This window comes from Urtica dioica, chromosome 10 (genome assembly GCF_054948205.1).
Source record: "Urtica dioica subsp. dioica isolate 48M chromosome 10, U.dioica_male_clone48M_v1_H2, whole genome shotgun sequence".
Classification (NCBI taxonomy): domain Eukaryota; kingdom Viridiplantae; phylum Streptophyta; class Magnoliopsida; order Rosales; family Urticaceae; genus Urtica; species Urtica dioica.
This window is the reverse complement of record NC_142765.1, coordinates 5,218,452-5,237,130: the sequence shown is the minus strand read 5'-3', so window position 1 is coordinate 5,237,130 and position 18,679 is coordinate 5,218,452. Positions and strand designations below refer to the sequence as shown.

The window sequence follows — 18,679 nt, the reverse complement described above, 5'->3', positions numbered from 1 at the left end:
CATAATTCATATCTCAAGTTCGTGTAGAGAAGAATTATTACATTGATCGACATTTTCATCTTGTCCTTATTGTTTGTTGGCAGACCAATAAGAAACACAATTGTATCACCCCGAAAATATCACCACGATTTTTGTTTGGAGTATTTATATGAATCCCCTTTGAACTCCTACACTGATAATACGATGCCCATTGTGCTTAAAAATCGTACATAACAAACATTAAAAGTTGTATTGGATCAATTATAATCCTTCCGTTATAATTTTTTAACAAACATCTATTTTTTTATCAGGTTCTGGTCACGTGACCATTTTTTTGAAAAAATTACATAAATATCCTTATTAAAAGTAAAATAAAAAAGACTAAGTAACAACAAAAAAATAAAATCAGTAAATGTATCATTAAAAGGCATCATCAATAATCAAAGCAACGACGATGATTTGATGAACTTTTTTCAGTAAAAAAAACAAACAACGAATCATAGATAAATACACACAAATATTCAAAGGCCGCGCCGAACATTTAACATTTTGTGCAATATTCGACGGCAGCGAATTCGGCAGTCGTTAACTAGAGGTTGACGATTGGTGCAGGGGAGCTATCAATTATTTTCTTGATGGCGGCGACATAGGAGGGACTTTGGAGCGAAGGCGGGTCTCGGTGGAGTCTGTTGCCGCATCAATTTCCAACCTCTTCCTGGAGAGTGCGAGCGAGAGCGAGGCTGAGATTAGTGATGTTGTTGTTGATGTTGGAATTAGGCTTGGGCTCACCAAAGGAGACCGATTTTACGTTCGGGCTATTCTCCACAAAAGCGAACGCAAAGAAGACGAATTCGTCAAGCAAGAGGAGCTGGATTTGGGATTAGGGATCGAGATCGAAAATCGAATTGGATATTTGAAAAAATATGAAGAATATTTGAGCAGAGAATCCTTGAAAGAGAAATCCGCTCATATCCGCTCAGATAAAACCTCACCAAAATCCCACTCTCCACCGGATGCCGTCGTTTCCGCGAGAATTCATTTCCGTCTATAAATATGTGAAGCAAATGAGAGATATAGAGAGAGATATTATTATTAATATTTACTAATAATAATAAATAGGAAATATTAATATAATTTAAAAATATTTGATTTTTTTAGAGAAATGAAAAAAATGAAATATTCTTTTTTACTCTTATTTGTAAAACATCGACACATTTTGAAAAAAAAATCCTAATTTGATATAATGCAGATTTTTAAAATTTGTTAAATATGATTTTCAAGTACAAAGGCACCAAATTATAAGTTTTATGGAAATACTCATTTTTTTTGTTTTTGTTTCGGTGTCTGAAATTAATAGACAGCCATTTGCCCCAGATATCTTGGATAGTTGTTGCCTTGTTGTCAATGACTTTAAAACAGAAGAGAAATTTCATTAAGTGGGCTTAATAAGCTATTAAATATCAAGATTAGACCCTAATGTTTAAAAATATCTAAATATGGACTTTTGACCCAAAATCGGACAAAAATACCCCTCTGAACCCTATACATCTCTCACACTTCATTTTTATCATTTCAATCACACTCAAATCCTCTCTACTTAAGCGGGTTTCAAAAGAATCATGGGTAAGATTACTAACTTAATCATTTTTACAAAGTTTATGATTGTATATGATAGAATGTAGCAAAAAAAATCGATCAGATCTGAAAACAAAGTCCAAAATCTGGGTTTAACTTGTTTGTACGATGGTATACGATGATGTACGATGAAATTTAAATTTTTGTACGATGAAATTTAGAATAAAAATTGCGTTCTGTACGATGTTGTACGATGCTGTACGATTCTGTACGATGTTGTACGATGCTGTACGATGCCGTACGATGCCTCTCTGTAAGATGATGTACGATGTTGTACGATGGTGTACGATGGTATACGATGTTCTACGATGATGTACGATATAAAAGCTTATTTTGCATAGTTTGACTGTTTTTTGCAGTTTTTGTCATGATTAACGGCACTTGGGAGAAGGAAGAACACCAATGGGTTTTCACCAATGCAGAATTTCGTGCATTCGTAATTCCGAAAGAGGTAACGTACACGGAGTTAGTAGATTTCTTATACGAGAAGTTTGAGTTAGACAGATTCGCGTTCGACTTAAAACTCGAAGTCCCATATGCAGTCGGTACAATTCCAGTAGGTCCTGCCGTATTGAAGGACAATGGTGATGTTTCGCATTTTATGAAGCACAAATATCGTAATAGATTTCCACTCTGTGTAAGTTTGGTACCGAAACAGATCGAGGTCATTGCACCTATTGCGTATCGAGGAGTATGTAAAGGGAAAGATGTGGAAGTTGGAATGGTGTCTCGTAATGAACCGAAGAAGAGACGGAATACTCTTGTTATCGAGGATCGACAAAATGATCCTATAATTGAAAACAAAGACGGTGGCTGTGACGATGACTTGTTTAACGAGTACAAGGGTGTCGGAAACGGTGACGAAGTATACAGGCGTGATAGAGATTGTAATCACAACAGTGACGAATATGATGGACACAATGGTGATGAATACGAAGATGGCGAAGGTGATGAAAACGAAGGTGGCGAAGGTGATGAAAACGAAGGTAGCGATGGTGATGAAGAGAATAGTGATGGATATGATGGAGATAACAATGGTAGAGGTGAAGAATTTGAAGAATTCGCCAATCCCGAAGAATATGAAGAATTTGTGGAAACGTTTACGGTACCAACGGGTCATTGTGAACCATCGGGTCAATGTCAGCGTGAGCCTCCGATGATCAGATCACCTATCGTTCCTTATTCATGGAAAGCACCCGAGTTCAGCGCCGATGATGTTGTGAAGGAAAACCCGAGTCATTATCCAAGTCATTCTTCTACAGGTAATTTAAGTGGATTTAAATGAGATTCAAGTATAATATGAAACCACATATTGTTTAACTAACCTTTGAAAGTAACAGGTAGCTCAGAAGAAATATATATTGGGCAGCAATTTGAAAACAAGCATGAACTGAAGAAACATATCCACTTGTACGCGTTGAAACATAATTTCGAATTTAGAGTGAAATCTTCTTCGAAAAAGAGATGGTATGTTCTATGCGAAAACGAGAGATGCACATGGAGGTTGAGGGGTGTCGTGCAGTGGTCTGAGATGTGGGAGATTACGTCGTACGATGGTAAACACTCATGCGGGCGTGTTGTTCGAACAGAGGGCCATCGAGGAGCGGCACCATGGGTCATCGGTCACGTATTTAAAGACAAGTACTCAATTAACTCTATGGCGGAGTATTCGGCGCATAACGTCAGGGAAGAAGTGAAGACAAGATGGGGTGTGAACATATCGTATTTGAAAGCTTGGAGATCCAGGGAGAAAGCTATTGGGTACGTGCGGGGTATGCCGGAACAATCGTACCAGAAGTTACCGTCTTGGCTGTACATGTTGAAGCAAAAGAATCCTGGGACGTTAACAGACTTTGTGCAAGATTGTGACAAATTCAAGTATGCTTTCTTTTCCATTGGGGCGTGTCGTAGAGGCTCCAAAGCATGTCGGCCGGTCATAGCATTGGACGGTGCATTTCTGAAGACAAAATACGGGGGACAGTTGCTTTGCGCAATTGCAATGGATGCGAATTCACAATTATATCCACTTGCATTCGGAGTTGTAGATAGCGAGTGTCATGCTTCTTGGATTTGGTTTTTGAGAAGATTGCGAGAAGCTATCGGTGAAGACGTACCTAATTTGGCGTTCATATCCGATCGCCACGTTAGCATCATACATGGTGTCGAGGTTCTGTTTCCTGGTATCCCTCACGGAGCATGTTACCATCATTTACAACTGAATGTCCAACACAAGTTCAAGACAGACCATTATCGCTTTGAACTTTACGATGCGGCTTACGCCTTCAGTAAAACAGCATTCGAAGCTAATTTTAGACAGTTGAGACGTAAGGATGTCGAGATGGCAAAGTATCTCGAAGAAGTTGGTGTCGATCGGTGGGCCAGAGCTTTCTTTCCTAGAAAACGGTAAGAGTCTAGAACTTCTTTTGTACTGAATTTTTTATGTCGTTGATTATATAAATCAAGTATGTTTTATATAGGTACGACCTAATGACGAGCAACAACGCAGAAAGCTTCAACAAGAAAACAAGGAATGCGAGGATGTTTCCCATTACGACGTTGCTCGAGTTTATTCGATTCACACTCCAAACTTGGTTTTTTGAACGAGAAGAGATAGCGAACAAGTTGAACACAAAATTGACACCAACGTGGCAAAATGATCTCGCACAGCTAAATAATAAGGCACAGTTCGTCAATGCGTACAGACTTGGTCTATATGAATGTCATGTCAAAGACGTAAGAGGTGATTTCGATGTAGACCTTATGGCGAAGACATGCACTTGCGGACTACCACAACAATTGAATATCCCGTGCGAGCATTCTATCGCAGCAGCCCAACATCGAAGCGTGGACGTGTACTCGTTATGCAGTGACTTTTATTTGAAGGAGACGTGGATTGAGATGTACAAGGAAGCCATATATCCGGTTGGCAATGAAGATCAATGAGATGTCCCGGATGATATAAAAAACATGAAAGTTTCAGAACCCGTTGAAAAGAAGCAAGCCGGTCGACCGAAGAAAAGTAAACAAGGAAGAAGAAGAATTAATCGATACCCATCTCAAGGCGAAAAGATTGTCGTCCAGCGAAAATGCGGGAAATGTGGTGGTAGGGGACATAACAGAAAAACATGCACTTGGAGGGATTAAAACTTTAGACTTTGTGTTATTTTTATTTTTAAGTTTAAAACTTTAACGTTTATTTGAGTGACCTTTTTATCTTGTTTAATGGAGTGTCATCCGTCTCATGGACCTTTTCGTAATTCAACTCTGTGAGAACGACGAAGATCTCATCTCGCTTTTGTCCCAAGACTCGTTTTCGTCCACAAATGTCTCGAGTTCTAAACCCTTTGTGAATGTGTGAATTTTTGATGTTTTTTTTTGTGAATCTCTTTCATTGAATTACATGTTTATAAGGTACAATAAAAAACGTATTCAATCAATAGTCAACAAACCATCTCGATAATATGTTTATGATGTACTATTACATAGAAAACCAAAAAGATAAAAAATAAACATCCGAAAATACAAAATCACGGGATAAGGTGGTTGTAGAATAAGTCCACGCACCATTTCTTCCTGAACGTTCTCATATTGACACTTTGAAGAGTGTCAAATGATTCGTTCAGTACTAGGTGCTCGACATACTTCAGTGCGAACATCCAGCAATCACCGCTACAACACAAGAATAAGAGTAAAAGAAATTGTCAAAAAAAGTTGAAACATAACTTGAAAAAAAAATTTCAATTGTCCCAGTCCACGGGTTCGGGCTCTGCTCCCAGCTCGATGGCCTTCTTGATGTTCGCTTCTTCCGTTTTGAATCGGCCGTACACGTGCTGGACCCACCGACAATCCATGATTCGGACGTCTTGCCGATATCCGTCGAGAGCTCGTTGGCGAGCCCGAATCATGTGAATCATAGCATCAATATGCTGAGACATTACAAACATATAGCGTTATTTTAAATTGATAGGGAAAGTGAAATTATATAATAACGTACCGAATCATGTAGCCATCTGGTTTCTGTCAATATCGTGTCGAAGAAATTCGTGTCTCCGTCGCACGTCTTCAGTCGAACAGACTCCATGAACTTGCCGTCCCACTTTTTTGTCCGCACCCACTTAACGAAATTATCAAACTCTTTTTGCTTCGCGTCCTTTAACGGCTTGAACTTGGGGATCGGCTTTTCCAAATACTTGGGCCTCGTCGGATCAGTGAATTCGGCCCAACGCGACGTCTTCTGTCGCACTTGCCGATCTGGACGTGCCGTAGTAAGCTGTGCCTTCTGTCTTTTCCTTAGAGGAGTTGTGAGCAGGCGTAGCTTATCCGAAATGTCTTCTCTACGAGGACTCGACGAAGACGTCGACAACCTGGGAGAAGTCACCGGCCTGATCTTCGATCGCTTCGACGACTCGCGATGCGTTGAAGACGGCTTCTTCGACTTCTTCGATGACTCGCGATGCGTAGAAGACGGCTCTGACTTCTTCGACGACTCGCGATGCGTAGAAGACGGCTCTGACTTCTTCGATGACTCGCGATGCGTAGAAGACGGCTCTGCCTCATGCGATGGAGACGCCGGCTTTTGACTAGCCGCCGGAGGAGGAGGAGGAGGAGGGGTCCGGCGTTTACGACCATCAGCTTGGGTCGTGGGAATTTCACCCCAAGGCAAGCCCGTTGCGTCCTCGAACAAAATGTTCAGCCTCTTCCACATAGAAAGCTGAAAGTCAAAGTAATAAAATATGTCACAAAATTTAAACTTGTCACAAAAATTTAAACTTAACTCTAAAACGTTAAAATAAAATTTAAACTCAACTCTAAATTTTAAACTCAACTTTAAAACGTTAAATTATATTTAAACTTAACTCTAAAACGTTAAATTATATTTAAACTTAACTCTAAAACGTTAAATTAAATTTAAACTCAACTTTAAAACGTTAAATTAAATTTAAACTCGACTTTAAAACGTTAAATTATATTTAAACTTAACTCTAAAACGTTAAATTAAATTTAAACTCAACTTTAAAACGTTAAATTAAATTTAAACTCAACTCTAAAACGTTAAATTGATTTAAACTTGTCACAAAATCTAACCTGTCTAACACTCATGCGCTCAACTCTACGGCTGGTCGTGCAAAGAGAACGTAAGACTATCCCTTGTGACTGAATCATTTGTTTTTGGGATGCTAGCAGTTGTTCTTGAGATGCTCGCAGTTGTTCTTGGGAAGCTCGCATTTCTTCCCACATTTCCCGTGTTATGACAAAGGGGTCGGGAATGTCGGCGCGAGAGGTCGCTGTGGGCCTCGATCCCATTGCGGGAGTGGTCGGACTAGCAAGACGAACACGTGGAGTGTCTGACACGTGTTCGTCGTCGGAGTCTCCGACGATGGCATCTTCTGCAACAGTCGCGACTCGATCTATTTCTTCTTCGATGTCTCGCGGCTCTGTCGCATCTTCTCCCTCGACGTCTATGGGATACAGACATTTGCTCGTCTGTGTCTCGAGGAGAGTGAACATTTCTTTCTCTGGTGCCCTTGGTCTCAGCATTTGAAGAACACCCACCTACAATACATTAATAAACGTTACCAATATTCCAAAATAATGTAAAATACATTAATAAACGATAAATAATAAAAAGTTACCGTTTTTTTATTCAAGACCGCCTCGATGTCTTTGCCCATTATGAGCACATTACTAGACCACGTGTGCATCCTGGGCACACGAATCCCCTGGTTCGACCCGAACCTCATCCCGATATCTGGGATAGCCTCGTACGCCCAGTAATGAAGGGTATGGAGATTACCCGTCAATGTGTACTTGGCCTCTTTCTGTGCCACATCCGGCTTGTCCTTCAACTTCTTTTGCAGCGTCTCGTGATAACGCCGTAGGTTCACCGAGAGGCTGGAATACGTCTCTGCCCAACTCAAATTTCCCCAAGGCATCTTGAAGAAAAATGGGAGGTCTTGAACGATGTATAAAAATTTCTGCCACCTTTCTTCGATGGCTTTGTTGGCCGGCTGCCCCAGAAGATACCCATAGACGAATACGAGCAGCCCGAGCTTGAACGCATCGTCAGGGCTTCGACATATGGTGAACGCTTTGATCAACGCGCTCAACTTGCTTCCGGCAACGCCGTTCAAGTGATCCGTGATCAATCGATCGTTGTTTCGCTCGTCTTGTTCGGCTTTGGTCGGACCGTCTTCATAGCTCATCCCCGAGACGAGTGCGTACTCGAGGCGTCCAAATCGTACTCGTTTGCCTCCGATACCAAAATGTATCTCCCCCCGTACCGTCGCCTCGATCTTCTTCTGAATGAGAGTATGTACGAGCACCGGTGAGAAACCAAGCTCGCTCTCCGTAAAAAATTGCTCGTCCGGAGTCCCGAGGATTCGTTCTTTTATCCCGAGCTCATCGAATCTACTCCGTACAAGCTTCAAGATCCCCGTCCCACCGTAGGTGATACGCCCCGGGAATGAGACGTTGTATATGTAGTTCAAATTGTCCTAAAAAAACAACAAAATTAAATCAGAATCACAATTCAATTTCCCGAGACCGCGCGCCGCGCAGAGACAGTCGCGCGCCGCGCATGCAGGGATCTTGAAACAAGAAATTAAATTTTTTTAAAAAATCATCATATAGCATCGTACAACATCGTATATCATCGTAAAACAAGAAACTAAATTTTTTAAAAAAATCATCGTATAGCATCGTACAGCATCGTATATCATCGTAAAACAAGAAATTAAATTTTTTAAAAAAATCATCGTATAGCATCGTACAGCATCGTATATCATCGTAAAACAAGAAATTAAATTTTTTTAAAAAATCATCGTATAGCATCGTACGACATCGTACAACATCGTACGACAATTTTTTGAGAAAACATAAACCCATCGTACACCATCGTATCGCATCGTAGAGCTCTATGAATTTCATCGTACGACATCGTACAACATCGTACGACATCGTACGATGCATCAATCTCATCGTACACTGGCCCTAATTTCAAACCCTAACAATCTAAATCCGACCCAAATCACCTCAAATCAACTCAAATCAGGTAATAACTAAGTCCTAAACCCTATTCTAACTATTTTCAATGAAGTTTAACAAGAAATTACATGAAAACTCACATTTTTACTTGGTTTTGAAGCTCGGGATTTTTGAGATCCACCGCCGTCGGAAACTCCATCGTATAAGCTCGTATGGACTCGTATATGCTCGTATGGAATCGTATAAGCTCGTATGGACTCGTATGAGATCGTACGTGTTTGATTTCGTTTTTTTCGAGTGAAGGAGAGAAAGAGAGAGCGAAATGTTAGGAGAGTTAGAGTGTTCAAATGAGTCTAGGGGTATTTTTGTCCACTTTTGACCCAAAAGTCCATTTTAAAATATTTCATTAAGTTAAGGTCCAAATTAGATATTTAATCCATTTTTAAGTCCAATTAATGAAATTTTTCAAACAGAAACCCAATGAATTTTTTTTATTATTTACTGGACCCACGTGTCACCAGTCCTTCTCAGATGTCGACTAGGGCTTTGGTCGGTGCAAAGCCCATCAAGGAACAAAATATCAAGAACTGTGAAAGATATTTTTTTCGGGTTCCAAGGAACAAAATATAAGAAATGTGAAAAGCTTTTTTTTTTTTAAAAATGATTACTTTATAATTTACATTATATCTTTTTTTTTTGCTCCAAAAGAATATAATTTACATTATCTTTTTTTGATTGAAATATAATTTACATTATCATGGTACCGCTTTTGCGGTTTTTGTAAACGAACGGTGCACAATCGTCAATCCTCATACAAAGCATCTGATACTGGTTCTCATCTTGCCACGCGTCCTACTGAATCCTCTATATAACACACAGTTATTTGTAGATTTTACCTATCCCTTTCTACGATTTTACTGGTTGGATATCTATCTATCTTGGATTCTCTGACATAAATAACTTCTTAGTGAAAATATTTTTTTTTCTCGTTTTCCTGATCGATTTCACTCATCACTTTGCTTCCGGATACTTGTTTCAATAGTTTGTTATTCTTTCTCTGCATAGCTTTTGTTCTTGAACCTTCTCCACTATGGGAGATTTTTGGACCTTTCTTGCCCAAGCTCACACAATTGCTGGGTATGTATATACATTCTTCTTCCTTTCATTTATGTCTGAAGAAAATTATTTATTTTTAATCTACATTTTGTGTCATCAATGCTCAAGATAGTTAATCATTATTTGAAATTTTTTATCTTGCAGGCCATGTTTGACGTTGCTCTATCCCTTGTAAGAGTGTCACCAAAATTATCTAATATATTCTTTCTGGGTACATTTTATTTGTATTTTTTTTCTATAGAATAATGTTAATGTGTGTGTATATAGATATGCTTCGGTGATGGCTATGGAAAGCAGTTCAACACTTGATGATGAGCAATGGCTTGCTTATTGGATTTTGTACTCATTTATCACTCTTGTGGAGCTCATCATTCAACCAGCTCTAGAGTGGTAATTATTTTTTACATGTCTTCTGAGATGAAATTAATAGTGTAAAAAATAAAAAAATAATAAAAAATTACTTTTGTTATTTTAGGTTGACAATATGGTATCCTGCGAAGTTGGTGTTCGTGGCTTGGTTGGCTCTTCCACAATTCCAAGGAGCGGCTTTTTTGTACAAGAGGTTTGTGAGAGAGCAAATCAGAAAGTATAATTTGGGACCAACTAGTCATGGCTCCAAAGGAAAGAACAAGTTTGTTGACTTCATTTCCCACAAGAAAGTGAGACTTCTTAATCCTTTTTTTTTTTTTTTTGTATGAAATTATAGTTGTATGATATTTTTGTATTCTTCTTCTTAAACTCGCTTGTTCTTTGATGGGTTGTAGGATCATCACGAGACTTACTGAGGGAAAGACAAGCTTTTGTGTTCAAGAATCAAGATCAAGAAATGCTTGCTGATGGAAATAATTGTAATTCTTCAAGACTTTTTTATTTAACAATGTAGAATTGACCACATTATCCTCTTCGTTATGAGCTTTAGAAAATATCATGTGGTCGTTTGAAGAGTTTTCTGCTGAAGATCACTGTTTTTAATTCCCCAAGTTTCTCTCCTTTCTCTATGTGATGTGTCGTAGTCTTTTCAGTACCTTTTTAATCGATGTAGAGTTGAGCGTGCCTGGTATTTTCGTAATTCTAAGCTATTCGTAGGCTTTATAATATACATATATATATATTAATATATATATATATTTATATATATATATATATATATATATATATATCTTCAACAATCGTATAGACTAGAGTCACAGAGTCACAGTAACAAAAAGCCTTACTGCTTGTAAGTTGTAGTGGGACCTAGTGATGAAATTTCCTCTCTTTACTCAAAGCATGCAGAGATTTCCATAAGCATGTTCACACATAAGAGTAATTTAAATTGACAATAATTAACGAAAGCGACCATCTAATAATTGATTAAAACATTAATATCAAACGAATACATTTGTGTGGGAACTGCGTGAAAACTCTATAAGCGAAACCTCACATCACATTTACTCGTAACCTAACAATAGTACGAGTACGACAAAAAGTATCAAATTTCAAACTAAAAAAAACATCATAATATCATTAACTCCAAATTTCAAACTTAAAAAAAAAAAACATCATAATATCACAATATTATACTTATGAGTTGAACACTTCCTAAAACTCCCGTCTTCTCTTTGATTCGTGCCCTTTCTCATCGTTTTCAATGATTAAAAGGTCATACATATACCATAGGGGAATTGACACAAATAATACAATGTCCCTTACTAAATATAGCCCAAAACAAAAAAATTGACACATGTAATACCTAAACCATTATGTAAAGACTATTATATCCTCAGAAATCTTTTAAACGTATGAAACCCATTCCTGGATATTCTTCATCTTTTTCCCCCAAAAAAAAAAAAACCATCATCTTCTCTCTCTCTCGCACAATCCCCCATTTTTTTTCGCTCAAAAAAATCGGCCGCACGTATCTCAACGATTTTGAAAGCTAGAACTCTGATACCCAGCGATTCGTATCTCAGCGATTCTTATGTCCGACACGCACGATTGTTAACTTACACCGTGTCTTTTTGGCTTCTAATGCTATTGACCTGAGTAGCTAGCCTCGTTCTTTCTCCTCGGTTGGTCTTTTTCTCTATCTCTGCCTCTCTGTAAAATATTGTGTGTTCGCGTCGTTCGATTGATAGTTTACGTATTTAGATTTTGTGGCTAGGGTTCGTTCTTCGCGATTTGGCTTTAGGGTTTGGTTATGGAAGTTCGGAGAGGGGTTTAGCCGTTTGATTATTTATGTTTTTAGTCTTGAGTATGCTTGTTGATCTATTGTTTACTATGCTTAATTTTGCTTGTGTGATATACTATCAGGGCATTGAGTGTATTGTCTATTGTGAATTGAATTTGCTGTTTTTATTGTCTGAGAATTGGATTGATGGCTGTTTAGAGTCCAATGGTCATGCTTTTGTTTTGTTTTCTGTTTTCTGTTGAGACTAACTATTGATGCTTAGTTTGAGCATACTGAGGTTATTTAGTATTGATGTTGTTGTTATCATTCACAACATTAGTATGAAGAATTATCATGTTAGACCAATATCTAGCAAGGTGTAGATAGGGGGAGTGTTTGATCTTCTGACTTTAAGTCTGGTAGTTTTGGATCAGTTTTTTTAGAACTTTCTTTGTGTCTCCTTGAATTCAGATTATAGTATTAGTGGCATTTAAGTTAATTTCGCTTCCATCCAAAGGAGAGAAAATTGTGGAGGAAGAAACCATAGCGCCTTCTATTAATGTGTGAGTAATTTTTAAAATAACTCATGTTTTTAGCTCAATTCGTGATAGATGTGCCGGCAAATAATTCCGACGATAACACGTTCATTGTCGCACCTAAGATTAAAAAGGTATGGAATACAAACTAAGATACCCCTTTGGATATTAGGTGTTTTTTTTTACGTTTTTTATGACCTATGTGGCTTATTTATGATGATTGGGTTGTTTTTTGGTTAATACGGAGTAAAAACACGGTCGAGATTTCAGGCGTTGCGGCGACCTTGGAGAATCTGTCAACTCCGATTTCCTGAAAGGTAAGTGTCACAAAGTGAATTCAGTCTGTGACACATGTGTCACGGACTCGAGTCATTTCGTGACAGATTTGCCAAATTAAAAACACATAATAAACATAACATAATAACCAAAATTAATTAAAATGGTGTTTTTTTTGTTGAAATCCCGATTTTTCCAGGGTGTCACGAAGTGAATCCAGTTCGTGACACTTCCCGATTTTTCCAGGGTGTCACGAAGTGAATCCAGTTTGTGACACTTCCAGGTTTTTCCAGGGTGTCACGAACTGGATTCACTTCGTGACACTAGTGTCACGAACTGGATTCACTTCGTGACACTAGTGTCACGAACTGGATGTTTTTCCATGTTAATAACCGTTTTTTAATACTCATATCTAATACGAGTGAACGTATACATGTATGACGGAAATATGTTTATATGCTAAGCATAGCGGGAAGTGGGTAATAATGAGTGAAATATGTGTTTATGATACCCATGAAAGATACGATCTTTGGCGCTAAGAAGAAAATGAGAAGAAGAAGATGAGGAAGAAGAAGAAAGAATGGTTCTTGAACGTCATTGTTGATGATGAAACTATTCTTTCTTGATTCTTTCTCTGTGAAGGAAATGTAGTTTGTTGAATTGGGTGTGTGATTTGGTATGTAACTGTTAAGTCTAGAGTGTTGTTATATATGCGAGCTTCAATGCATTTGTTTTTTTTACTTGACGAGAATTATGTGAGAATAAAGTGGTTTTGTTGAATTGGGTATGTGATTTATTGATGATTTTTTGTTGTTGAATTCCACCATAAAAAGTTGAGTATTTGGTTGCATAGTATTCTTCGTCAATTGACAATGGTGTCTGTCAAGTTGGGCATTTGGGTATTTGTTGCATAATATGGACTTTAAAAGCTAAAATCACGTAAATCCTTTTTTAAGTGATTACAGAAGGTCGGCCCTATAATATAATAAAAAAAACGTGTAAAAATAAAATTTGTCACTAATTGATTGTAATTCGTGGCAAACGTGTCACGAAATTCCTTGGTTCGTGACAGATATGTTACGAAATCTCCAGATTCGTTATAGATGTGTCACGAAATACATTGGTTCGTGTCACGAAATAAAAAACATGCCATATTTACTTGAATAACTCCTTGAATGATACAATTTATGTAGATGACTAATACAAAAACATACCCTAATTTTATCTTACACTAAAAGCTAGTCTAAAATTGTCTTTGGTTTGACTCCAAATTTTTTTCCCCCAGAGCGGCGATTAAAGTGGGACCCCCGCGTCGAAGTTGCATTAAGCTTAACGTAGCCCAAAACTCCTGGTTTGCATCAAGCTTTGGTAATTCAAGTTGATAGGCAGTAGAAGTGTAAGAGTACCACCCTCTTGGTACACGCCTAGTTGTACCCACTTCCCGCTATGCTTAGCATATAGACATATTTCCTCCATATCTGTATAAAATTGGTCACATTAGATCATAGTCTTTAAACAAGGTTGCTAATATAAAAAACACATTTAATTCGTGTCACAATTGTCACGAAATGCATCCAGTTCGTGACACAATTGTCACGAAATGCATTCAGTTCGTGACACAATTGTCACGAACTGCATCGTGTCACATCGTATCACATAATAGTAGAATTTTGGTGGAATTCAACAACAAAAAATCATCAATAAATCACATACCCAATTCAACAGAACCACTTTATTCTCACATAATTCTCGTCAAGTAAAAAAAAAACAAATGCATTGAAGCTCGCATATATAACAACACTCTAGACTTAACAGTTACATACCAAATCACACACCCAATTCAACAAACTACATTTCCTTCACAGAGAAAGAATCAAGAAAGAATAGTTTCATCATCAACAATGGCGTTCAAGAACCATTCTTTCTTCTTCTTCCTCATCTTCTTCTTCTCATTTTCTTCTTAGCGCCAAAGATCGTATCTTTCATGGGTATCATAAACACATATTTCACTCATTATTACCCACTTCCCGCTATGCTTAGCATATAAACATATTTCCTCCATACATGTATACGTTCACTCGTATTAGATATGAGTATTAAAAAACGGTTATTAACATGGAAAAACATCCAGTTCGTGACACTAGTGTCACGAAGTGAATCCAGTTCGTGACACCCTGAAAAAACCTGGAAGTGTCACAAACTGAATTCACTTCGTGACACCCTGGAAAAATCGGGAAGTGTCACGAACTGGATCCACTTCGTGACACTAGTGTCACGAACTGGATTCACTTCGTGACACTAGTGTCACGAACTGGATTCCCTTCGTGACACTAGTGTCACGAACTTGTCGTCTGGTTTCTTGCTCTTCTTGGCGTCATCGTCCTGCTTCTTCTTGTCGTCCTTGTCCTGCTTATTTTTCTTGTCGGCCTCGTCCTTTTTCTTGTCGTCGTCATCTTTTTTTTTCTTGTCGGCCTCGTCCTTTTTATTGTCGTCCTAAAACAAATCAAGTCACCAATTTTCAACAACTTCAAGACCAAATACAATCCAAGAACACAAAATACATCAATAATTCAAGACCAAAAGACTTCAATAATTCAAGGAATAATTTACGCAATAACACACAAATACACAAACATTGGACGAGCTTGGTAACCTCTTCTTTCAAGAACAATAAACAAGGCATCAAACACGAACATAAATAAAAAAACTCATTTATGTCATCATCGAAAACAAACTCTCAAATTCATACCCACCAAGTCGTTTATTTTAAATGTTCAACTATATCATAATAAGTTAATACTAAACACTAAACTGAGACTTTGCGAGTCTCCAAACAAAAACCGAAGGCCTTTCCTACTCGGCCCACCCTCGGCTTAGTCCGGCCCCGCCTCGTCAACACTCGCGCGGCAGCTCTGCCACCTCTCGGACAGCGTCCTCGCCGTCCCGAACCCGCTGCCCCGAGCCCTGTACAGTTACCTAAATTGAGCCTAAATTCTCGACCATAACAACTCACACGCACACCAACGAAAACAACCATTAACTCCTAGTAAACAAAATTCTCAGATTCTAACCATCATCACAAAACAGTTTCACATCATTTCAGTCCAAAGCACAATAAACGCTTAACAATTTCAGCCAATACACAGCACCAACAGTCTCGAATCATCAACAATTCAACATCACAATTAAATCTATCATCACACGGCCAAGACCCAAAAATCAAACCCAAACTCGTCCAAATAAATTTCCAGACTCAAACCTATCACGTGATTCTCAGACATCTTCCAAAGGAATTTCCTTAACCATGATATACAACCAGAACATCAACAACGTCAAAATGCCAAAATTACACTCGGCCAGAAGAAACAATTTCAGAACCAAATAGAATCCGAGCCCAACCAATAAACAAGACATCAAACACGAACATAAATCAAAAACTCATTTATGTCATCATCGAAATCAAACTCTCAAACTCATACCCACGAAATCAAAAAATCCCAATTCAAAACCCTAATTTCATTTTTTCCTCAAATCCGAACCATAGAGGAAGAGAAATTAAAAATCGAGATTACCTTCTCCGTCGCCGTCTCTCTCTCCTTCTTCTCCGGCGAGCTCTTCTCAGCCGGTGTCCTTGAAGACGCGCGGCGGCTCTTTTCCTCGGCGGAGCGCGCGCGAGTTTGAGTTGAGTTCGCCGGTGTCCTTGAAGACGCGCGATTTTTTTCTTTCCTTTTTTGTTTTCTTTTCTTCTTCTCCTGGGTTGAGTTCGCGTTGGTTGTGCCTTCACCGAGTGAGAAGAAGAAGAAGATGAAGAGGGTGAGCGATTGAAGAGTGAGCGTGAATGAGAGAGATGCTTGGAGGGAAATGAAGATCTGAGGGGGTTTTTTTTTTCCAGAAAAGAGAGAGTGAAGATGAGAGAGAGAGAGCAAGAACGAATTATTATTTATTTTTTTAGAAAATGAAAGAGAGTGAAGATGAGAGAGAGAGAGAGCAGTCAAATATGAGAGAGAGAGAGCAGTCAAATATGGCTGCTTAGGGTAATTGAGGAAATTTTTATTTCTCTTTCCTAGTCAAAGTAACATATGTGTCAAAATATTAGTTTTGGGCTAAATATGGTAAGTGACAGCAAGATGATATTATTGCTGTCAAAACCCCTATACCATAAGTAACTTGTGAAATTTAAGAACTCGGTAAATATAAGTAATAATATCGTATTGTTTACATAATACCTTTGGCAGGCCCGGCCCACCTTCAAGGGAGCTAAAGCTTTGGCTTTAGGCCCCCAATTGAAGAAGGCCCAAAAAAATTCGTTTATACGTAATAATTAATCAAATAAATGCTCAATGTGTTGAAATCCTTTTAAAATCCGTACGTAAAACATGCAGCCCTTCAACAAAAAAGAGTCAGACCCACATATTAATACTAAGGCCTTTATTAAAAGACCATATGGTATGTATTTGGTTTGAGAGAGAGAGAGAGACAATTAAAAGAGTCAGCCCTAAACCCTAATAACAAGCACTCATTACTCATTACTTGTTACGAATATATATATATATATATATATATATAGAGAGAGAGAGAGAGAGAGAGAGAGAGAGAGAGAGAGAGAGAGAGAGAGAGAGAGAATTCATCTTCCCGGACTTAAAAAATCAACTACCACGCTAAATTGTTGACAATGGATGCCAGCAATAAAAAATATTTACCCATCTGAAGAAGTAAAATTTTTATTAAATTCTATATTTCATCCATCTAATCTTTTTTTTTTTTTTTTTTTTTTTCATTTATGTGTGTATTGCTTTGATTGTTTTATAGATTTAAGTTCGTTTTTGTATACGTAGTGTGCATTTTTTTCTTGGAATATAAGGATCAATTATCAAATTTTTTTAATTTGGTTTAAATATGTTTGAAAAAAAAATATCAATCAGGATATGATAGAATTTGCAAAATATATAATAAATATGAAAAAGCGCACTTTAAAAATTTATACCAAAGAAACATGTAGAAGCAACAATAAGAAAAAAAGTGACAAAGTGGTGGTATAAAAAAGGCTAAAGAGATATATTAATATTAATGAAATATGTGATAATGTAATATTATAAGAACATGTATGACGTATTAAAAACGATGAGATTAATAATCATTACTTGAGATATGGAGTTCACAATGAGTTCATACAAATGTACATATGTAATTTACTTAGCGTGTATTTGACAAATGCCTTATTTTTTACTCTCGCTTTAGGCCTCAAATTCCGTTTAGCCGGCCCTGACCTTTGGTATCTCGCCAGAACAACACATGAAATTGGATAGTGGGTATAAAATACATAGTGCAAAATCAAATTCTCGTTGCCCGAAGTGGTTCTTCTCTTATCAAAGTGACACACGACTAGAATATTGCTTCTTCGCTCAAAACCGTTCTTCGTTCTTCGCATGCTTTATTTTCGAAAACCGTAGTGGAAGCGCACCGGTAATTTTGGCATATAAGGTTTTTGAAGTTTTTATTTTTATTTTTTCGATTATTTATCGTTTATTTGTTGAATATTATTGTAGATTTGTGATTAGATGTTTATTTCCTTTTAGATAAACTAATTTTGTTGAATACGTGTAAGGTTTACAAATTTTTTTGCCAACCACCATGTTGGTTCTGACAAATCTAATTTTTTCCGACAAGTTCAAAAATGTCCAAAAAGTTCATTTTAGTAAAGGTGAGTGTTGATACGTTGTTTTGTTGGCTTTATTTTTTAGTACAAGTTGTATGGAAAGATGTCGGTTGTTATGTTTTCACTTCTGGTTTGACATCTTTCCTCCTGTGTGCAGACAGTATTTCTGGCAAGTTTCCAGTTTTGACAGATTGCTTCGCTGGTGACTTATTGGTGAGTTATTGCCTCGCTGCTGTCTTCATTACAAGATATCTGCCTCGCTGGAGCCTTCATTACAAGATATCTTTCGCTGCTGTTTTCATTGCATGATATTCGCCTTGATGGAGTCTTTATTTTGTGATATTCGCT

The 18,679-nt window shown here is 37.7% G+C and overlaps 1 protein-coding gene across 1 annotated transcript; it reads left to right on the top strand.

Moving 5' to 3' along the window:
- The first annotated feature begins 9,498 nt into the window (after positions 1 to 9,498).
- On the top strand, positions 9,499 to 10,783 carry LOC149383221 (HVA22-like protein e). Its single transcript, XM_089628974.1, has 5 exons — positions 9,499 to 9,735; positions 9,859 to 9,885; positions 9,982 to 10,104; positions 10,190 to 10,373; positions 10,479 to 10,783. Exons 1-5 carry the CDS (start codon positions 9,689 to 9,691, stop codon positions 10,497 to 10,499), a joined length of 402 nt encoding a protein of 133 aa, XP_089485100.1. The 5' UTR covers positions 9,499 to 9,688; the 3' UTR covers positions 10,500 to 10,783.
- The last annotated feature ends 7,896 nt before the right edge of the window (positions 10,784 to 18,679 follow it).